The sequence below is a fragment of the Botryllus schlosseri genome, chromosome 11 (genome assembly GCF_051294905.1).
Source record: "Botryllus schlosseri isolate E-star chromosome 11, Bs_hap1, whole genome shotgun sequence".
NCBI classification, from domain to species: domain Eukaryota; kingdom Metazoa; phylum Chordata; class Ascidiacea; order Stolidobranchia; family Styelidae; genus Botryllus; species Botryllus schlosseri.
In genome coordinates this window covers 22,871,931-22,895,465 of record NC_137246.1, presented here as the reverse complement: position 1 = coordinate 22,895,465, position 23,535 = coordinate 22,871,931, and the positions used below count along the sequence as shown (strand labels likewise).

The window sequence follows — 23,535 nt, the reverse complement described above, 5'->3', positions numbered from 1 at the left end:
CATTTTGACTCGAGTCAAGTCAAGTCAATCGATTTTCGAAGGTGACTCGAGTCAAGTCAAGTCACTAGATTTTCGGAGGTGACTCGAGTCAAGTCGAGTCAAGTCAAGTCAGGTCACGAGTCAAGTCACATTTCAAGTCAAGTTGAATTTTTGAAGTATGAAACATGATTACATCATTGCATTTTGCTATAGCTGTCTGAATTACAGATCGAGGGGTCATTGGTTCTGCACCGATGAACGTATGTACAGTTAAATATACACGAAATAAGGCGCTGTATCGCTCACATATACGCAGAACTGTTAAACTACGTAACTAATTGTATACCCCAGTGGCGGCTCGTCCTATAGGGCAACTGGGGCATTGCCCCACCCAAAATTCTGTTCAATAACAGCTAGTACTTTACCATTTATAGACGCACAACAATCTATATATACCGAAATCATAGCGAAAATCGTATTCTTCTTGTCCTTTCGCTTGTAAATGCCCATATATAGCCCAGTCTCTGCGAAAATCGAATTCACTTCGTGTTATCGCTTTGCGAATGCCTAGCCGGGGCTTGCCCCGGTAGCGCTCATAACAAGCTTTCAGTGTCTATTCTCTCAAAGCCGCGCATAATAAAGAAACAGTGATTTACTCTCTCCTATTCATAAAATTACCGAGCAACCGGGGCAACATAGCCTGGTCGCCCTTAAGGTGTGATGTAACAATCGTATCTATATCTGAACTCGGTTACCGTCATATGCGTTTAGTCGACCTTTGCTGGTATAGGTCGATTTTGATGGTGTTTCACACCATGATAATTCTTGAAACTTGGTATGTCATGTCGTGATGGTGGTATTTAACAATGTCCCAAGTTTCAGGGTTTCTACTGAAAGTTTAGGGTAGTAATTCCGTTTCCGAAGTTGAGTGTGTGCTGATCCGTCATGTATCGCAAACAGATTTTACTCAAACGTCGGTATTGGTATCCATTGATTTTGACGATGTTCCATACCGAGATCGGTCATGACATTTGGTACGGTAAGTCTTAATGTTAGTATCGAAGGCTGTACCAAGTATTAAGTTTGTCACTGTACTGTGTTAGTGGTAATTTCGTTTCCTAAGTCGAGTGAGAGCTGACTCGTCATTTATCGCTAACAGATTTTACTCAAACGTCGGTATTGGTCTCCATTGATTTTAACGATGCTCCTTACCTAGATCCGTCATGAGCTTTTGCATGGTATGTCTTGATTTTAGTATCGAACGCTGTGCCAAGTCTCAAGGTTGGCACTCAAGGATTAGGGCAGCAATTTCGTTATCAAGGTCGAGTATGGTAGAGATGTGCGCTGATCTGACACTTAGCCTACCTAACGCATTGCGGATTTCACGCAAAAGCCGGTGTATCTGTGTTAACGCTAACTGTGTTCCATACTGAGATAGGTGATGAGATGATGATATCATGAAACAGTTTACTAACATCCTCGGTTTGCATTCAATTATTTACTTTTATTTTATATTCTCCAATGTCAATTTCACCGTGAAATTGTGGCCTTCAGTTCAGGCCATTTGCTTACAATTACAACCAATGTCAAGTGCGATAGCTGTTTCGTTTTCGATGGCGGCTAACAGCTGATCGCATGATCAGCCTATTCCTCAGTAAATTTTACGCAAAATTCGGTGTTGGTCTGTTCGTATTAATTTTGACAGTGTACCATACCGAAAACGGTCATGAGGCTACTTCTCGATGATTTCATGTAACAGTGTATACCAAGTTTTCGGCTTTCATCCACGTATTTATTCGGTAATATATTTTACAAAGGCGATTTTGCAGCAGACATATATACACTATAGACCAGGGGTGGGCAAACTTTTGAGCTCGCGGGCCGCATTCAACATCTGAATTCATTCGCGGGCCGCACTATATAAAATTGGGATTATAAACCAAAACGCATATATTGATATATGATTATATAGTGAGGACGTGGAGACAATATATGTGCTTATTTAAAACAAGCCTTGCTTTGATGATATCGTACACGCGTCAGAAACATATAGTGGCGAGATTTCATAAGTAGGCTGACCTCAATAACCAATTTGTCAAAACTATAGAGATAAAAGGCGGTTGGCCCGATTCTTAGAATAGGATTGAAATATAAATCTGTGAGCAGTGATCTGTTCATAGATTTAGTAATTCCCCTTTTGGCTCAGTTCCAGGACACACAATGCTTACAGCATCATAACCATGTTAGCTTCAAACACGCTTCTACTATGTGTAGATAAAATATAAATACCCCCATTCCACGCATACAGACAACGAATGTACCTAAGACACGCCCGAATCGGTTTTTTATAAGCACATCACTGAAATAATTAAAAATGAAGTGGGCAATCTGAAATCTCACTGGTGATCCAAATTATGTCAATCTCGTTGCAGCTATCCCGCTGTGATATCTAACATTTACCTTAGATCAGTGGTTTTCAAACTTTTTAAGACACGCCCCGCTCCCTTATGATGGCCAAAGATTTCGCCGCTCCCCCTCCCCCTTATCGTCATATCACACAACGCAACTAGGATGCTAGCAAACCTAACGGGTAGTTTGGTGGCGTGGAAGGTTACGACTGTGGATGAGATATTTTTAATGATGTAATTCAGACTAAATGCATAGCAATAACTATGAATCGGATGAAAATCGCGCGGAGCGCGAAAATTTTTTTCAGTCGAGTTCAACTTCGCGCCCCTTTCAGATGCTTTCACGCCCCCAAGGGGGCGCGCCCACCAGTTTGAAAACCACTGTCTTAGAATTATCATGGTGAAATATAATAAGAAAAAGTTAATCAAGTCCCTGCGTTAATTCGATTTTTAGTACGCATTTTATCCAAATTTTTAAATAGTTTCTTTAGACTCTCGCGGGCCGCACAAAACGGCGTGGTGGGCCGCATGCGGCCCGCGGGCCGTAGTTTGCCCACCCCTGCTATAGACCGTAAGCCGTATATGTCGTGTGACAGTCTCCAGCCGCAAGGCCAAAATCTCCTATGCTGTACCGGGACCGAATGTCCGAGGCTGCTATCCGTAGTTCTTCAGAATTATGTTTTAGATTCAATATGACATGTCCAATCTATGAGATAACAATTGCGTATGTGTCCGAACTCGTTGACCTTTCCAGTTAGGCTTACGCAATCTCTCGAGTTGGGTAATTAGTCAGGTATAGTGCGAACATGAACCGTGTCGAATCTTTGTTCCGTACGCCGTTTACGCAGTTACCACACTTCAAGTCACAGTTCACCGGCAGACCTCTCGCGGAACATACGGTAAAATCACTGTTGTCGGAAAGTTCGTGTTAAGTCCGTACCACCAAGTTACTTGTTTACGTTGGAAAACGCCATTGTGACGTCATCTTGATAAAAAGTCGCTTGCAGCCCTTGCCCCACCACCCGATATTGTCAGGAGCCGCCACTGGTATACCCTCAGTTTATAGTTGTCAGCCCTAATAGAGAATAGAGAAACGAATTGATAAGATGCAATACATTACCCATTTATAGATATTGATATGATACATTTCGAGTCAGCGCCAATGGTTGAGGAGTGTACAAACTATATTCGATTTCAAATTCAATAAAACAAGAGGTTTAGGTAAGGTAAGAACGGAGAACAGAAATAGAAATTTTCTATTAATTCACTTTACTACAAGTTTTCGACAACGTAAGCTGTAAGCTTCGATCAATTCGTTTGTAGTCAATTTATTTGTGAGAGAACAATGGAGGCTCAGTAAAACGCACGATCATTGAATGATTGGTCGTTCTCACGGGTTACGCCAATGTTTCGCGAACAATCCGAACATATAGAAGATACAGTGATTTCTATCGACATTGATGACTTGAAATTGACTCGTGAATTTTGCTCCGAGTCACGAGTCAATCCATATTTCTGATACGCCGAGTCAAGTCAAGTCATTTTAGCAAAGCGACTCGAGTCAAGTCAAGTCATACGGAAAAAGTGACTCGAGTCTGACTCGAGTCAAGTCATGACTCGAGTCATCCCAACACTGGTCCACACCATATAGGACACTATGGTAATAGGCTACGTGATTCAGAATTGAATCACTTAGGCACTTAATTTTGTCCAGCCCTACTCGTAAGCCACGTACAACAGGCCGATGTCGTCCAGTTGAGCGTCACACTACCATATTCAGGTATATTATATTCGAGAAAAAATGCACGATTATGTCACATAATAAAGTTAATCACAACAGGAACGGTATGCGAGATTGATACAAAGAACGAAATATTGGTAATCTGTATATGGCATGTTTCCGTAGTAGGGTCTCCCCACGTCAACCCTTCTTCATAATGGCATACGCGCCGCCTCGGTGACGAACCGACCTTTGACCATCGCTGGAGCCTTGGTCGTCCTGACAAGAAATGCATATATGGCGTCATACGGGAGCTACAATGAACGACCGGAAATCAGTCAGTGTTGGGATAAGTCACAGAGTCATGTCGAATTTTTGAAGTTCGAGGCATGATTCAAGCAAATGCATTTCGCAAGATGATAGAAGGGCTTATTGATTGACTATAAATTATAACGGAATAACAAAAATCGAGGTGATTACGCCTTCACCGGGGCATTGTAAGGATCACATATACGAAGAACTACGAAGCCACGTCGGTAACTATGCCAAATACATGACTGAAAATGAAATCTCAGAAAGTTGGAACTGATTGATATGATGTAATACACCGACAAACCCATACGATGGAATTTAAGCGTGTAACAATAGTTGACAAGTAATATCAATGTATAAACTACTATATCAGTTCGATTTAAATTATGCAAGAGGTCCGTTAATATTAGTACTGAGTAGAAAGACTCTGCTGTAGATAGAATACTACTAGTCTACGACAGCGTCAGCCAGTGGTCGATAACTCAAAACGAGTAGCGGCCACATCTCAAATTTCGTAGAGGCCGCGGGTCGCATGAATTCGATATCAAGATGAAGCAGGTCACACCACGTTCTTAAAACTTCATGTCCGAATAACGCTGAGCTCTGTAACATGGGCGACGGGCATAGTTAACGCAGAAGAAATAATGTATTGTTAAAGAAACACGAATACAACAGAAAATATCATGATCATCGCTTTCATTCTATCTTGAACTGTGAACTGTGCACGATACGATACCTGAAAATACTTTTCAGCTACTAAAGAATCGATAAATGGAGCTAGCCTAGCTAGATATGGTACTTGTTGGAAAACTATCTCCTGGTAATTCTTGATCTTGTGGGTAGGCCTCAAGTCGCCTCGTTCTAGGCAGTGTCTGGGCCATAGCACGTCAAGGTAATATGCGCAATGCGCATGCTCATTCATATCGACTAGTTCTTCCTTCATGGAATGCTCTACCGAAGCCGTATCAGCTAGCGAGGAATAGTGATGTTGGGCACAGGAGAATATCTTATTTTAAACAACAACAATATTTTTAAACGGAAATAAATTCCAACATTTCATAATGCTTACTAAGCGTCCTCCAGAAATCTATCAATCAGATCACGGTCCGCAAAATCAGACTTCAGGGGCCACATGCGGCCCGCGTGTTGGTGACTCCTGGCGTAAGGTAAAACGGCTCATTCGTTACCTATCACTTGACGACTTGAAATTGACTCGAAACTTTTGCTTCGAGTCACGAGTCAATCCAAATTTCGGAGAAGCCGAGTCAAGTCAAGTCATTCTCAAAAAAGTGACTCGAGTCAAGGCAAGTCATCAGAAAAAGTTGACTCGAGTCATCCCAACACTGCTTGAAGTAGCTGGAAAAGTGCTTTTTAACTGACCGCCTCTGGCTTTTCATAACCAACCATTTCTAATTCTCATTTCACTATTCGTTTTTTAATGTTTGAAATCATTCGTGCCAAACTCAACTCACAGGTGTATCTCTACTGGGGGAGTCGTGTAAGTGCGGCGGATTCGGAGACGCGTCTACCACGTCGGGCAATTCCACCATGTCCCCGTCGCTGTCCATTGCATCAGTGACATCCATTGTAGTGCCTAGTGCAGTCTCGGCACCTTTCTTGTCTCGAGAGTCGTCGCTATCGACAGCAACGCAGGGCTGAACCGCGAGCGTGCTGTCGGGACATTCGAAATGCACGCAGTGGAAGACCTCGTTGGCCGTGTTGTTGGTGCCGATGATACGCACATACACCACGGGCTGTCGCGGAAACACCAAATTTTGCCACGATCTGAAATTGAAAACTGAGATAATCGAACAGGCTTTGACGACTGTATAATTTTCAGCTTTTTCCAAATTATATCGGAATTAGAACTACCGTAATTTTCCATGTATAATGCGCAAAATTTTACCGATTTTTTGCCCTAAAATAGGGGTGTGCGTATTATACATGGGTACAGCAAGCCTTGAAAAAAAAATCCTTCGATCAAAAACTTGAAATCACACCTTTCTTCATGTTTGTTTAAATCGCGCATCACCTCTAGCCATTGGGTCCCGTAATTCGTATTATAGAGTGTAACGCGCTGCCAAATAGAGAAGCGTGTTGCCAATTAACGAAAAGCGTGTTTCTAATTAACGAGAGTCGTCTGCAAAGCAGAGATGAGCATGGATTAGGATTTGAAAAAACAGGATTTGTGAAGTTTTGTCGGATTTCGATTGGATTAGGATTAGAGATTTTTTTCTAAACGGATTAGGATTTGGATTGGATTTACCGATTTTCAGTGAGATTAATATGTCGTGTGGCGAATGGCGACAAACTTTATTCAGGTCAGTTATTATAATGTACTTAATGTTACTAAGTTATCTTGAATGAAGGGAATCGTCGGTTGTCAAAGAAAATTTTCCAATCCCTCCGTTGCATTAATTAGTGTTTTTTTATGAATTTCCAGTTGGAATCGGATTAGGGTTGGACACTGGACATGGACTTGAATATGAAAAAGTTATGGATTAGGATTTGGATTTGGAGGTTCGGATTTGGATTGGATCAGGACATAGAAATTCCAAATCCGCTCATCTCTGCTGCAAAGCACGCGATTTCTTGCTGAGTTGGTTTTCCGTTTGTACGCGAGCGAAATTAGGTCGCTGATTGCTACAAGAGTGTGTGGCAATCCTTGCTGATTCATCGCGTCAACGACAGGCCTTAACAATCGCATACACATTACACAAGAGGCCATGTGCGCAAGATATAATCGCTTGCGTAATCAGTCGCATCTCCAACAGGACTGGTGCGCCCGACATAACCGTTGGCCTGAGCAATCGCATCTGTTATTGTAATAGGCCACGTGCGCAAGATGTCTTGTGTAGCTAGCCTGAGCTAGCCGACCTCACAGGCTTTGGCTACTATCTACTATCGTTTAGAGACAATGTCGTTAATTGTATTACGATTAGGGATCATTATGTCACGATTGTTCGACAGTGACATCGCAAAACAGAACATCGAATACTAAACCGCAACTATTCATGTACTCATGTACTGCGAATGCAGTGTGCGTACTATACATGGGTACCGGCTTTTTCCCAGAATATACACGTCATTTTAAGGGTGCGTATTATACATGGGGAAGCACTACATTCGGAAAATTACGGGTATACGTGACGTTTCTTTTCAAATCAGATTAGAATTACTGTATCCGCAAAAAACTGAAAATCGGAGTCGGAAAAAAATGCAACAAAACTCAAGTTTTCCTCGCATCAAATTAGTGCTCGTCCTCATAACCATGAGGATGGCAAACGCCTGTATAACGATCTTGGCTTGCTTCACACTGTACAATTCTCCGGTCACTTTTTCAGGAAAACCAGACATTAGATTAGAAGTAAAATGACACAGAAACATTTCACAAATTAGATTAGAAATCTTGCGCAAATTAAATCTGTTCAGGGCAATGAAACCCACCGAAAAAAGTTGTTAAAGTCTGAAAATTGGCGTTGTTCTGAACAGTCACTCTGAGCAATTGAGATTTTCAGATTTTGACCGGTATTTCGGGCTGGTTTCATTGGCTAATGGCCACATTTTAATTTGTAGTTTTGGAATCAGTGCGACATTAGCTTTCAAATAAGACCATTTCTATTAAATTTGAGCCCGCCGGTCGCCAGCGATAAGAGTAGCAATCATGCTGCATGCAGCCGGCTCAGCGGTAGACCTCTCTGGGTAGCGAGGTGTGACGATGGGAGTCTCGGACCAATCCGTGGATTACTAATCTGCAGTTGAACTAGTTGACCAAGCCTTGATTCCGACGGCTGTAACGTCAAATGGAATAAATTGCGACTATTCACTGAAACGTACCTGCATTCCTTTTTCGAATTATCGACAGCCTTCGTCCAAACTTTGTCGTTTACCGAAACCTGTATGGAATATCCGTAGCTCCTCTCGTCAATGTCCCACAGCAGCATTCTGCGGATTACAATCGCAAAATTTCAATTCGTTACACGGGCTGAGCACAATGATTCGCTACTCAAATTCATATCAGGTATTACTGCTATGATTCGGGGACTGTAGGATTTCTGGCAATCCAGAGCGCAGAATTTACTGAATCTGGTCTTGATTAAAAGCTACTGTCGCACTGATTCCGAAAATATAAATTAAAATACGGTCAGGGCTTCGCCACGTGATCAAAATTCACCATCAACATTTGAAATCCGCATTGTTCAGAACAATCGGGTGAACGCAAAACAATGACCGTGACAATGACCCATTGCGGCTCTCCGATTGGTCGGACTATGACGATATTTCAAACTTGACGGGCGAATTCAGGGTGGTTCCAATCCCTGATCAGATTTTAATTTATATTTTCGGAGTCGGTGCGACAGTAACTTTCGATCAAGACCATATTCAGGTAATTCTGCGCTCTGGACGATAGCTTTCGGATGCCGCACATCCTACAGTCGCTGCCGCCAAACAATTCAGTTTGCAGCCTGAGCAAAGCGGAACGAAGCCATTCCATGTTTACATTGGATGGTAGAAGGGTTGAAACCTCTCTTGGTCATACAGGAGCATACAAAAGAGGCAGTACAAAGCTACAAACGTTAACGGAACTGACACATCTGCAAAGTCGTGATCGACGCACGGCATCGTCACAAAGTGCAATAGAATAGGCACAGTGTAAAAAAAACACCAGATGATCTTTACGGGGTGTAGAACTGACATCATTAGCGTTACAGTTGCACAAAAAGTATACATTTAAACTTTCCATATCCTTCATACTGTTATCACCTCATGTCGAGTGATACTCGAATAATACTCGATTTTGCCCAGCTCTAAACGTTACCACATACCTCATCGACGATATCAGGTAGGGCTGGTTGAGCTGGACCGTTATGCCGCCGTTTCCGAGTTGATGGCAGGTGTAGCCCGAGTCCCAGTCGTAGTTTGCGACTTCCCCGTTTAAAAGTGCGTTTCTGTCCCGGCTGACGCCTTCGATCACCATCGCGCATTTGGCCGTCGTAGCCACGTTCACTTGCGGAACTAAAGCAAGCAAGTTATGAAAGCGTACTACGGATTGGAGCGGATTCGGATTCCAATATCCATGGTCAAATGGAATTGAATAACCAGGACCAGGGTTGTAACCAAGTCACAAGGTTCCGAGTTACAAGTCAACATCAATTTTGTAGTTTTGACTCGAGTCATATTCAATTCACCTGCCGAGTCAAATCCGAGTCCCCGTCAGGGAGCAAAGGGTCAGTCCCAGTGTTCACTGTTCAATATCGAGTTCAAGTCAGGTTCAACTAGCTTTTTTGAAACTCTCGCGTTCATAATATGTTCATATTTCTCACTCTAAACATGCATGTTGAATCAGATAAAAGACAGTTTCTGGACCTATTTTCCAAGTATTGGTCCTGATACAGGAGTCTTTGAATCAAGTCATATAGAATGTCTTGAGAACGAGTGGAGTCAATACACAATGTGACTCAGGCTCGGGTTATTACAACCCCGTGAATAACCATCATTTAATATACCTTGAATACCCGAAAAAAGACCGTAGCATGGCAGGAGCGTAACTACTTTATACTTTACAAAGTCCAAAGTGGAAAAATTAGAAGTTTTTCCCAAAACCAGTTCAAGCAGAAGAGTTAATCGAAGACAACCACTGTAAGTACTGCAAGTACGCAGAAAAATTCTTACCAATGATCCCATCTTCGGTCAATTCCTCCTTCCTCGTGAACATAGCTTCCAGTGAGACGAGGTGGAATACTTTGTTGGCCGTGTTATTTGTGCCCACGACACGGATGTATCTAACAGGAAAGAGAGCTCACTTGAAAATCTAAATCGAGGCAAACGGCTAGCCACATAAATTACACTCACGCACAGCTGTAGCAGCACAGTGTAGCCATGTCTCAAATACAATTCAACACAAATAAGTGGCTTAAAAAGCCGAAATTTATACAGAATTGTTTTGAATGTGGTCAAGCGAGAAATATCATCATAATTTTTCAGCATTTGGAGGCGATTTGTAGGACGTGTAAATAATCGCTTCAAGATCAAAACAAGCCAAAATAATAGAGTTCAGGGGATCAGAACAGTTACACAAAACACAGTCTTCTACATGGTTCTACATCGAATTCACACAACCGTGATTTGAATAACCGACTATCAAATACCTTACGACTCTGCGACCAAAGTATAAATTTTGCCACGAGCGACAGTGCATTTGGGAGTAATCGATGACTCTTATCCATTCTTCGGCGTTCATGGAAACTTCGATGTAGTAGGAATATGCTCTGAAATCGAATGAAAGTGACATTTCACAACGACGCACAGTCTCACTTGTCCTTGTCCGCCTTCGCCAAAGTGGTGTCGGTATGCGAGGAGAATGTACAGTAGGGGTGTTCAAAAATGACTTTTTCTCAAATAGTAGAGGCTACTTGATAAAATTGTGCGGTTACATAATTTAAGCCTACACACCAAACTTGGTTCAATTCCAGCCAGTAACCGCATTGCTACAGGAGAAGAAAATTTTCTATTTATTACATAAAAATAATTTTGAAAAAATTTAAAAATATTCTGTTCACCCCATGAAAGTGTTAGGTTGTCTACAGAAACGATGTTCATCAAATTTGGTTCAATTCCAAAAAGTGGAAGCGGAGTCATTGCCGTTGAAAACTTTGGATTATCAATAAAATAGTATTTACGGTGACCAATTCTTTAATTATTATAGGTGTGCCCACAGTAAATACTATTTTATTCAAATCCAAATTTTTCGACAGCAATAACCCCGCTTCCACTGGTTGGAATTGAGCAAAATTTGGTGAACATCGTTTCTATAGACAACCTAACACTTTCATGGGGAGAACAGAGAATTCTGAATTTTTTTTTTATGTTATAAATAGACACTTTCTTCTCCTGTAGCAATGCGGCTACTGGCTGGAATTGATCCAAATTTGGTGTGTAAGCTTAAATTTGGTAACCTAACAATTTTATCAAGTAGCCAGAACATTTTGAGAAAAAAAGTCATTTTTGAACATTGAACACCACTAATGTACAGGTACGTCATACATTTCTACTTCATTAAAATCAGCAGTTCTAAGCAATTTTCGAGATTTGTCAGTACTACCGCAGGTAAAGTCAAAGATATTGAAAGTACTAGAGTAAATGATTTTAAAAAGCAGATTTGGCCGAAACGTCGCATGATTTTGGCAGTCGATCCAAGGAGGCCATTTCTAAATTGCAAGGTGCGTCTTTGCAACCAACCCAAAACGACTAATGTCTAATGATACTACAAATCAGTGATATATTTTGAAATATATTCAGTTGTAGTGATACAGGGGCTACTTCTCCTGAGTCGTTTTCACTCATAAATGGGATGGGAGCATACGGCAAAGCTACATTGTGATTTATAAAATTTGAAGTGTAAACAGTAAGTAGTAAAAAACCATAGCCACTTGGACAAGCTATCAATAAGGCTACGTCATTACTGAGCAGCTCAGTATCAAGTGCCGATTCAAATACCTCGGATCCTGATCCCAGAGAAGCATTCGAATGTGATTGATGATGGTAGGCCTGCCGAGCTTGATGACGATACCGGCTTCCCGCTTGCTACAAGCGGCCGCATCTTCAATCGAGTGTCTCGTGAAGCCCCTCTCCAAGTCGTAAGAAGAACTATCCCCGTCTAACAGAGCGGAACACATTTCGCCTTTGATAACTTGCGCTCCGTGCTGCAAAGTCGCCACGTTTTCTTCGGGACCTGGATGGAATTTTCGTTACATCATAGCAGAGCGCAGAGGTGGTGAGTAACGTAGTCTTCTACTTTTGACGAGTACTCAAGTATATTTTGCCCACTTGCAGTAGTTGAAGAGCGTCTTGGAAGTACAAAACTTCAATATACAATGGAAAAGTATGTTCTTATTTAAATATGCCACAATATTTTCCGCTCACACTCATCAGGGGTAATCGTCAGCAACTAGTAGAGAATTGGAAAGGCAATTGTACTGTATATCAAGATATTTGGTGATAGGATTGTCGATATACAACATTCTTTCTAATTCTCTACTCGTTGCTGACTAATACCCCTGACGAGTGTCAGCCGAAAATATTTGGATTCAATTCAATATGAATATACTTTTCAATTACTCAATCATCCAGGTTTCTAGACTACTACTTCTTCTTGTAGCTGAACACTTTTTTTAAATACTAACTTTTTTACACTTTGTAGAAAGTTGTCTGAGTTTGCATCAGTCCTATTAGTGTAATTGTCATAAGAACCACACAGAATATTCCCAGTATTACTGCAACTAAATATATTTTCCACTATTGTATCTGTTTGCACTGTCCTTAGTTATCTTGCGTTAATCGCACATCTTGCATTCGCTGATCAACCTCTAAAAGTAACTACGCCTCAAGAGCGACCAAATCCACTTACCGTACTTGAGTAATTTTCAGACCTTACATTTTCTGCTTCTACTCCAAGTATTATCCACAAGACGTGGGAATTGCAACTTTATTGAGTTAGAAGTCACTTCTACTTCTACTTGAGTTGCAACGCTCACATTGCTTTCTCTGTATCATACTCACATAAAACGCCTCGATAATTCAAATCCATATTGCTTTGTTCTGATTGTCGTTGTATAGCATCCAGCAGTGCGTCGGCCGGTATCAAATTTGACGGCCTCACTGTGTGCAATAGCTCTTGCAAGGACATCAAAGGGAGCCTTACACCGGCAAGTAATTGTTGCCGCGAATTTTCCAGTCTAAAACGAAGATGACATTGCGAGCTTTAACGATACACGTTAATAGATATCAATCGGCCTACTTCTCTTTTTCTTCAGGTGTTTTGCTTTGGAATTTGTTAGCCTCCCACCACGATTCGACGGCTTTGAAAATGGCTTTTTCCGACGCACAGAATGAATCTCTCTTGATGAGACTGGTGACGGCTTCCTGAAAATATGACGGTAAAAACCTCCAATCATAACGGAAAAAAATGTCTGCAACATATTGCAACACATTTCAAAGAAGTGTTGATAACGAACACTAACTAAAACTTTGAATACATGTTTTGTGGCTGATAAAATGGAAAATATTGCCATATACTAAGAAATTGCAGGCATTGCCATTTAATAAATGGTTTAAGTCAAAATATATATACCGGTATACATACATAACTGAACCTGTCTACAAGTAGCCTACACATATAACTGTCTACATGATACATAACCACAAATGTATGCATTGGCAACTTGGCATTCCTATGATGAAATTTTGTAAGCTTGAGGAAAAATTAAGGTTGCGAGGTACAGATAGATTGTGATCTAACGATCATAAATGTTGTTTTTATATACACCCACCTCTTTCCGATCTGTGCTAATCTGTCAAATAGACATCAACAAACCATGGATGTGAACTAAGGGTTCAAAAATTTTGTACCGTCACTGCTGTGAGTGGCACTAGTTGTCAGCTTAACCAATGAAAGTGATAGACAAGTGAGATAACCAGTCAACGAAATATCAATACAGACGGGAAATAGGCCTATACATCTTCAACATATCAAATTCACCAATTTCCGAATTCACTGGTAGCCGAAATAATGCTATATAGGCCTATTTACTCGGCTATGGCCTTACCAGTGATAATGTGTGGAAGCATTCCCCATTGATAATATCAAGCGCATTACGATCAATAAATTCTGCAGCCGCCTCTCTCAAAGTCTCGAGCGTGTACAGAGTTGCAACTTCATAAATTTCACAAGCGTTAGAAATGTCAATAGTCCGTAGAAGATAGTCCGATATCGATTTCTCCAATAGACCAAATCCATATTTATTAGATAACGCCAATACCTCCAGTGTAAGTTCTTCCTGAAATACAAAAGCATGTTAGGCAGGGACACGTAGTCGTAATCGTAAGAGTTCTCATAAATGAAAATGTGAGCCATGAGGAAAGACATAGAAACTGAGTAGCAAATTGTCAAGTCTCCCGTAAGGCAACAGATTATACTTACCGATAGTTCGGCTAATTTCAATTTTCCAGTATAGATATATTTCAGAAGTAATTCAAATGCCTCTGCTGAACCATCCTCGATACGTATTTCTGCTTGAGATTGAGATTCTCTCATTCCACCAAAAAGCAAAGCTCTGTAAATCCAGAATTTCGAAGTGCAGTAAAATGAGGCCACCAAGGGCAATAAACATAAAGTTGGTAAGTGTTGACCAAGCTTAAAATAGTGTTTCGCCCTACCTGAAGTAATGACATCGAGCGGCTAGGATGACTCTATGAGCTGGAAATCGTTTATTATTGACAACGAAGCTGACATCGCTGTAGTCCTCGCTCAGCGCCAAGACACCGATATCATTTGATAATCCTTTGCAATGATGAATTTCTCCGGCGCTGGGACTCACTTCATCCGATATGTTATCCGACATAGAGACGGGCATGCGGAATTTACGGATACCCACGAACAATATATGTATCTTAACTGTAGCCTGCAGCAGGGACTAAAGCTTTATCTCGTTGAGTTTCCTCAATAGTATACCAACAAACTACAAACAAAACAAGAACTTGCTGAGCAACTCCAGGAAATCACAACCATAACCATAACACAGGCACTTCTAAATATGCAATGCTCGCATGATCAATTGATCATGGTGACCACTGACCAGTGACCACTCAGTGAGAAATATAGCTCAACGATGATTTGAGACTTTAAGTACGACACACGCGTGTCCATGTCGTCCAACCATCATATGGCGGACTAAAAAGCTCATCTCTCTAACAAATATGCCGGACCTGATTTGTGGAACAGTATCTCGCCGCATCTCGCCGCATGTCCACACCACATGCAAGTAGAAATACAAGCAATTTCTTCTGAATAAATTCTAGCCAGCCCTCAACATTTACCGGACCACGACCTGACATATCCATCTCCCCTTCCGTCACAAGCCACCTGATTTTGTCGCTTCTAATTTTATATTATCCTCTTTTACTTTAATTCAGTGTCATTGCCTCCTATTTACATCGCTTAGGCCCAGGCAAAGTCACTCAACTATGAGTGACTTTGGGCCCAGATGGGTGTCTGATCTCAAAGACTACAGCAAGCCGTTTCGGCACCTTCCTATCTTTCATTGCATCGCAATCTTATGATTTTTGAAATGATGAAATTTTATGAATAAACTTGAACTGAAACTTGAACTATCCGACCCGTTTTCTCGTCTGCTATGGCAATGATACATATATCAGTGGCTGGCTATGGTAACTTTTGTAGTCCGTGAAAAGTGTCTTCCCATAGTGTCCTACAATGGTTCTAATTCTAGTTCGGTTTATTAGCAATTTTCATCAGTTCAATACATCACAAAAATTGCGATACAATGAAAAGATAGGAAGCAGGGTTGTAACCAAAGTCACAAGGCTCCGAGTCACAATTAAGTCAATCTAACTTTCATAGTTTTGACTCGAGTCAAGTCGAGAGAGAGAAAGAGAGAGAGAGTATTTATTTACATCCAACCGAGTCATTTTAATTCACCACCGAGTCAAGTCCGAGTCCAAGGGTCGAGTCCGAGTTATGGTATTATGCCTCGAGTCCGAGTCCAAGTCATTGCGTTGACTGCTCAGTTTCGAGCTAATGTCTTGTTAAAACCACTTTTTATAACTCTGTTTGGTGATATCGAGTGATATCGAGTGATACTAATTTTCCCCACTTTAAACAGTTTCTGGTCGCATTTTCAAGTACCAGTATCAAGGCCAGGGATCGCCAACTCAAAACGGGCCACGGACCACTTTTCAAATTTCGTAGTGGCCGTGGGCCGCATAAATTCAACATAGAGTTATATAGGTCCCATAGATTGACCACAACGTTTTTAAAACTTTACACCAGTAAAACGCTGTGCTCTCATGGGCGCCGGGCATAGTTACCACAATAGCAACAAAAGATATCATTATCATCACTTTCATTCTATTTTTACCTATGAGCGGATCCCGATGCCTGACAACACTTTTCAGTGGCGGCTAAAGAATCGATACTGGGGTTAGCTAGACGCGGTACTTGCTGGAAAACTATGTCCTCGTGATTCTTAATCTTGTGGGGAAGCCCCGAGTCGTTTTTAAGCGACTTGGTTATGGCAGTGTCTGGGTCATTGCACGTCAAGGCAATAAGCCCATTCATATCAGCTAATTCTTCCTCCGTGATGTGTGCTATTACCACAGCTGAAGCCGTATCAGCTATAGTGAAGAATAGTGATGTTGGACACAAGAGAATAGATTCTTTTGAGAAATTACTATATTTTGAAACTGAAATCAATTTCAGCATTTTAAAATGCTTCTCCGCCTCTCGCATGCATTACCACGTAAATTATTTTCTAAATGCAACTTTCTTCTAAGTGTGTAGCGAGTGCTTTATAATTTTTCTAGAGTGCCACCACCCAGAAAAGTTTGGGAGCCACTGTGCTAAAGGCCCTGTGCTACATTTCACTGTTTAAACTGCGTCCGGAAGGAAACACGGAAATTGCTTAAATGTCAGGAATTTTGGAGGCTTCAAGGGAGTTTAAAATTCTTTCGTTAATCAGCATCTATATCTTAATTTGGGGAAGATTTATGCAACTTGAAATTTTTCTGCTGCGCGAGATTTAGTGTCACATATCTTGATTTTAATATGGGTACCCTTGTCCCAGCAAAATCTACAATACAAATAAATCAAAATAACCATCATTTACTGGAATAAGATTAATTGTAATCGCAATTGTAAGAGAACTGTATCTTCATAGTGTTCAGTTCATTTCGGTTTAGTGCCAATTTTTATCAGTTCAATTACGATACAATGAAAGGATAGGAAGGTATCGAAACGACTTGGAGTAGTCTTTGGAATCAGACACCCACCCACCTTGGCCTAGGCGATGTAAAGAGGGGGCATGCACACTGAATGAGAGAGAGAGAGATATGACATTATTTTTCGCCTGCACCATCGAGATGCTTTAACGACGGAGATGCGATACGACCGCAAGGCGCAAGGTCACCTAGTCTACACCAGAGTTGGATCAATTACATTATTTCAGTTTAATTACAATTACAATTACAATTACTTTCATGCATGTTTCAATTACATTACAATTACAATTACTCCATGCTAAAAATATCAAATTACAATTACAATTACAATTACTCCTTGCATGCTTCAATTACATTACAATTACAATTACAATTGCTGCTGTTGAACATGTAATTGAATAATCATAAATTCAACCGTGCTCCTTGACAACCGTGTAGCGTCGTAATTAACAACAATTCAAGTATTCATGTTTCATTCATGATACGCAAATACCCGTTAATTAATAAAAAGAAAAACGTTTTCGAACTATTCCTAATCATAGGAAACGTTTTTAAGCGACAGTTAACAACCAAAAGTTTGAGCGACTGGCAATGACTAACAACGAATAGGCTGCAAGATGGGCAATGAAACGCAATCAAACAAATAGACAAAACTGAGCAACGCAAATGAAATGTAGCTCTCAAGACGTCAGCGTGTGTAAAATTCAGGTAAATGCAAATGGAAAGAAGCTCCTGATACCATAAATTACAATTTCCGTTTGCATTTACATTTTTACTTGTTCAAAAACTGCTGGATTGCATTTAATGAACATTAAGGTGCGAAAAGTTTCTGGCCCCAGTAAATGTCATTGTCACGTAATATGAGCGTGTTTTGTATGCTCGGTAATTATGGCTCACGTAATTGGAAATGTAAAATGTTATTTACCTAATTTCCTATGGGTTAGGATTAAGGATAGGGTGCAGTATGTCGTTGAAGAAAGTATAGAGTATATAATTAAAGAAATAATATTATTTTTATGGAGGGACGTAGGAATTAGGATGAGGAGTAAAAACAAAACCGTGCTTTGTCAGATAAGACGTTATATAATATCCAGTGGTCTGGTTAGTTAGCCAAACGAAGTAACGATGCAGCATCGTGATCTGAAATCGCATTGTAGATTGCCAACCCTCGGATAGATGTGCAAGATGTGAGTCACGGATGAATGCACCGACAAACGTACTGCAGAGCCGGCTAAAAGCAGCAATCTTTGTAGTCCTAGAGCTGGTGATCCAAGCGTCCAAATTTGATGCATCTGGTCTTTATCGTAAGCTATTGATGCAATAATTCCGAAAATACAAATTAAAATCTCGTCAGGGCAATGTAACTGCTCCAAAATAGCCGTTTAAGGCCGACTGTTCTGAAAAGTGAGAGCGCCGCAGCAGCATGACCACAACAATGACCAATTACGTCCAGCGATTGTTCAGAACAATGCCGATTCCCACACTTTCACGACTATTTTGGGATGGTACCATTGCCTGGAAATATACTTTTATTGCGGAATCAGTGCGACACTAGCTTTCGATTAGTACCATACATATCAAATTTCGACGCTTGGATCGCCAGCTATGGGACTATCAATTCTGCTGCTTTTAGCCGGCTCAGCAGTTCGCTTCTCGGCGTATTCAATCGTGAGTCACGTGTTGCGAATCCATCCGTTGGTTAGTAATCTAATAATTGTATACAATGGCAGCCGAGGCCATCATAGCGGTAAAAATAAAAAACTTCGCCCGCAAGGGCGCAGTCAAGGGCTTCCGCGAATGGATCCACCAAATTCCTTGTCGATATTTAAAGAGAATGCATTATAAGTCAATTATTTTATGTTGTGCTTGTCAGGTCTCAATAGCAATTTAATGTAATTGAAATCGTAATTGAGCAAAATTTTTGTCAAATTACAATTACAATTACAATTACACAAAATAAAAATGCTTCAATTACAATTACATTACAATTACATTGAAAAATGTAATTAATTACATTCAGCTCAATTACAAATTACAATTGATCCAACTCTGGTCTACACCCCCGTTTTTTCTCCTCCATGCTATCCGTGGTTGCTGAGCGCCTAGCTGCGAATACCAATTTTCGAGTCTTTGGTATGACTCGACCGAAGATCGAACCCGCGACCTACCGATAGAGAAGCCAGGTCGTGGTCCGGTGACCTTGTAGGCGGACTAGTATATAGTAGATATTCCTTGTATTTTGACTTGAATGTGGAAAGTGTCGGTAAGGCCGTTAGGATGCTTTAGTCAAAGATACTGGTTCTCAAGCTAGGGGTCGTTTTCCCTTTTCTGGGGATCGCGGAGATGTTGAACTTAACAGCTTCCAACATAGGCCGCGAGTAAGTCTGGGAAAAGATGCTGTTCTTTTTCTTAGTATACAGCTTACCAAACTTTGAGGTGGGCCACGGAACATATTCAAATTGGAAATGGAGTCGCGACCATAAAAGGTTGTAAACCACCGGGTGTGTAACCTGCTGGTATTCGGACCGGCATTTCCGCTCATAAACAGTCTTATTCAAGTGACACGAACGTGACTTAGCGATGTACGTGATTACGTGTCCTGCATTTTCGAAGTCCACCAGCTCTACCGCTAACTTTGATCACGTGGGATGAGAGAGGATAAAATTTTTATAGTGATATACGGACAAACGAAATTTGTTGACAGTATTCATTCAAACAATGTAACAACAAGATGCACAATTGCATATAGAAACCAGATGCGTATAGTAAACGCTCCCAGAAGTTGCATGGCTCACCCCATGCTGGGCGCCGAACCAGTGTTGTTTTGGGTGGGAGCTGGCTTGAAAGTGTTGTTTCGGTCCTGGCTATAACAAACAACCTCATGTCTGCACTGACCTAACAGTATAGCCTCGCTGTCAAACACACGGCCTGCGGGTCAGACAATTTCATCCGGCCATTGAAGTCTATTACAGTCCAAATGAGAATACCAACCCTAGTAATCGCCAGAGTTCATACTATAGAGATGTCGCAATAGCCTAATTAATTCACAACCTATATTACAAAATCCACCCCTGTATACAATCGCTAGGCAAAGCAATGATTGTAAGACGTCATACGGGTTCATACCTCATTTTAAAACCCGTTAGCAGGCGCTAAAGAGTGTCCGGAATTTGGGCCACGAAAATATGGTAAACCTAGCTAACACATACTCAAATCTGCCGTGTGTGTAAGGTTGCATAACAAAAATCAATTTAAAACAAACATGTTTACAACATGGCCCTTGGGTAAAACATATTTTCTATTGTTTTTTTTTAATTTGTCTTTTTTCGGCATGATGTCACGAATCTTTAATTGTGACGTCACAGGGGATTGGCTTCCGAAAAAGGCTTCCGATCTTTCTCATAAACGGACCAAAAAACAAGTTTAACCAGGACTATACATTGTTGTGCAGCATTTTGACGGACGGCGGTCATCATCAGAGCATCCAATGATCTGATGATGGCTATGACTGTTGAACCGACGATGATTTCGAGGGCTCCGACCATTCTATATCGAGTTCAAATCGTCCGTAGGCTCCAACTACATGTTTTTCCGAAAGCATTGCCCCAATTACAGCATAATTATGCAACTTTCGAAAAAAAAACGATTTTATTTTTAAAAGGCATTGTTTTGTAACACTGTTTAAAGCAGGGGTGTCAAACATACGGCCCGCCAGACGATTTCATCCGGCCCGCAAAGCAATTCTGAGTAGATTGAAAAATTCATATATTTTCCAGCTCATCTGTAACAAATGTTGACATTTTTTGCATGCAATACTTCCATGTTAATAGTCCCCATTATAACCACCCTACTGCGGCGCTGTGGTTTCACTATAGTTACAACTATAGTAACAACATGTCGATGAAATTGACATCTAATTTCAAGAAGGGTAAAACTGCACACCAAGTTCCGGGTTTTATAAAAATATGGACCAAAAAGTAGTTATTTACAAAAGCGAAAACGCCAATGCGAAACCGTTGTATGCAGTTTACATGGAAAATATATTAGTTGCACAAATATATAATTGAAATATGTATGGTCTCAATATGGGTTGCATTTGAAACAAAAATCGATTTAAAACAAACATGTTTAAAACAAAGCTCTTATGTTTTATTTAAGCCATGACGTCACGAATATTCAATTGTGACGTCATTGTGGATTGACATTAACAATTGAAAATACAGGGTAAAAATAGTTCCTTTGACGAAATATATGTACTATTGCTGTTGAACCGACTATTTTGAGAGTTCCAACCATCCCATATCGATATACGTCGGCTACAACGGGTGGTAATTGTCCGTAGGCTCATACAACAAGTTTTTGTAAAAGTATTTACACAATTATGGCATAATTTGAAAACTTTTTTTAAAAATACAAAAAAACAATTTTGTTTTTTTTAAAAAGGCCTTTCTTTAAACACTGTTTAAAACATGTTTTAAACAAAGTGTTTTAAAACACCGTTTGTTTTAAATGCAACACTAGTCGCAATGTTGTATCCCTTTCGACCCAATAGATCCCTAGAGATGAGAGAATCCGGACTCGCAATGTAATAATAATAAACCAAATTCCAACGTCCGCGTCTCCAATTAAATATCTTGTATTCCTCACAAAGCATATGCAGGGCTAACGCCAGATTACGACTAAATCAAAGGGAGCATAGATTATGCCATCTTATATCGTCGTTACCGCCACTGATTTAGTGGTTCTGAACTCTATTCCAAAAGTGTCGAGATGGCTGCAAGCAAACAAACCAAGTTTGAATGCAGATAAGACCGAGATGCTCGTTATAAATAATGCCAATCATAATTTCACTGTGAACATCAATCATAAACAAATCTCCATGTGACTCAGCAAAATATCTCGGCGTCACCATTGATTCCAAATTGTCTTGGAAGCAGCATATTGAATGCACAATATCAAAACTAGCTCGGTGTGTGGGAATAATGACCCGTCTGCAATCTTTGGTTTCCAGATCAGTACTACGAACCATCTACTTCTCTCTTTTCCACTCTCATCTGCAATATGGAATCGTAGAATGGGGAAATGCATGCACAACATTTTTGTGCAGAATTTGAACCCTGCAAAACCATGCGATACGGCTGATCTCATCTGTACCTTTACGTACCAATTTATCGCCTTACTACCGTAAGCATCGAATTTTGCGAGTTGATGACCTATATCGCTTCGAAGTATCAAAACTTGTTTACAAATATTTTTCCAATAGTCTGCCTCCTGTGTTTGATGACTTTTTCATACCTGCTAAAAATATCCATTCCCATTACACGAGATCCTCGTCAAAGGGAACTATCTACTTACCCCCACCGAATAGCAACCTAACTAAGAGATCTATCGACTACCCGAGACCTATCATCTGAAATGCATTACCACCACATATCCGTGAATTGCCTTATAATAGATTCAAAAAAGACCTACTTGATCACCACCTGTCGTTATACTATACTAACACTGTTGCCCTACCTCGCCCAGACATTGCTTCATTGATCATTTGCTACCATCGTCCAATTTTTATTCTATTTTCCTTTTTTAACTAAACACTTTTTACAGCCAGACTGTAGTCAAGTCAAGTGTACCTGTTTGATGCTGGTGTGATCAGACTAGATGACCTTCACGGTCTTATCGATAATTCCTATCTAATACTGAATACTGTGCATGCATATTTTCTGTACCACCACCATCACTGCCGTTTGTTATGTATTTTGGTTGGATGAAAATAACGACTCTCTCTCTCTCTCTCTCTCTCTATTCCACCGGACAATCATCGTATTTTGCCAATTTCATTGTTCGCAAATAAAGGAGTTGCGACTATGTGTATTATCTATCATATGTGCTTTTGAGATATTCAAGTAAAAAGCAAGAGCACGAGGTAACATTTTGGAATCAGTTGACTGGTCCGGCCCGCGATCGATTAGAAGGCTTGAATCCGGCCCGCGACGCAATTTCAGTTTGACACCCCTGGATTAAAGCATGTTTTAAACAAAGTGTTTTACGACCAAACTATTGAGTATTCGCAATTTTTATTATTTTATCCTGTTCCTAACCACATAATGTACGAAATAAGGGAAAGTCTTTTTGAAGATGCAGTTCACCTTTAAATGCAGCCCTACGTGTGTGTATCATTATCGAATGTGACTAGTATCAACCAATTTAAAAATTCTTCCAACTCTTTAACAACCATTGTTTTGCTGCAAAATCATTTGTAACCCATGGTGTGGTCGAATTCTTATGTTGGTGAAAACTTATACCTCCTGAGATGCAACGACA

The 23,535-nt window shown here is 40.5% G+C and overlaps 1 protein-coding gene across 1 annotated transcript; it reads right to left on the bottom strand.

Annotated features, from left to right (window-relative positions):
- Window positions 1-4,155: 4,155 nt before the first annotated feature.
- Window positions 4,156-14,971, bottom strand: LOC145450360 (BTB/POZ domain-containing protein 9-like). The gene is made up of 12 exons (XM_080328871.1): window positions 14,635-14,971; window positions 14,399-14,531; window positions 14,025-14,255; window positions 13,217-13,341; window positions 12,979-13,154; window positions 11,917-12,151; window positions 10,569-10,688; window positions 10,093-10,202; window positions 9,246-9,435; window positions 8,257-8,364; window positions 5,892-6,204; window positions 4,156-4,386 (listed from the first exon to the last, which is right to left on the bottom strand). The coding sequence occupies exons 1-12, from the start codon at window positions 14,829-14,831 to the stop codon at window positions 4,309-4,311; spliced, it is 2,016 nt and encodes a 671-aa protein (XP_080184997.1). The 5' UTR covers window positions 14,832-14,971; the 3' UTR covers window positions 4,156-4,308.
- Between the last annotated feature and the right edge of the window lie 8,564 nt (window positions 14,972-23,535).

Coding starts and splice junctions, on each gene's coding strand:
- LOC145450360 (XM_080328871.1), bottom strand. CDS start 14,831: ATGCCCGTCTCTATGTCGGATAACATATCGGATGAAGTGAGTCCCAGC. Junction 8,365..9,245: donor TACCTGATATCGTCGATGAG/GTATGTGGTAAC, acceptor TGTAATCCGCAG/AATGCTGCTGTGGGACATTG. Junction 6,205..8,256: donor AATTCGAAAAAGGAATGCAG/GTACGTTTCAGT, acceptor TTTCAATTTCAG/ATCGTGGCAAAATTTGGTGT.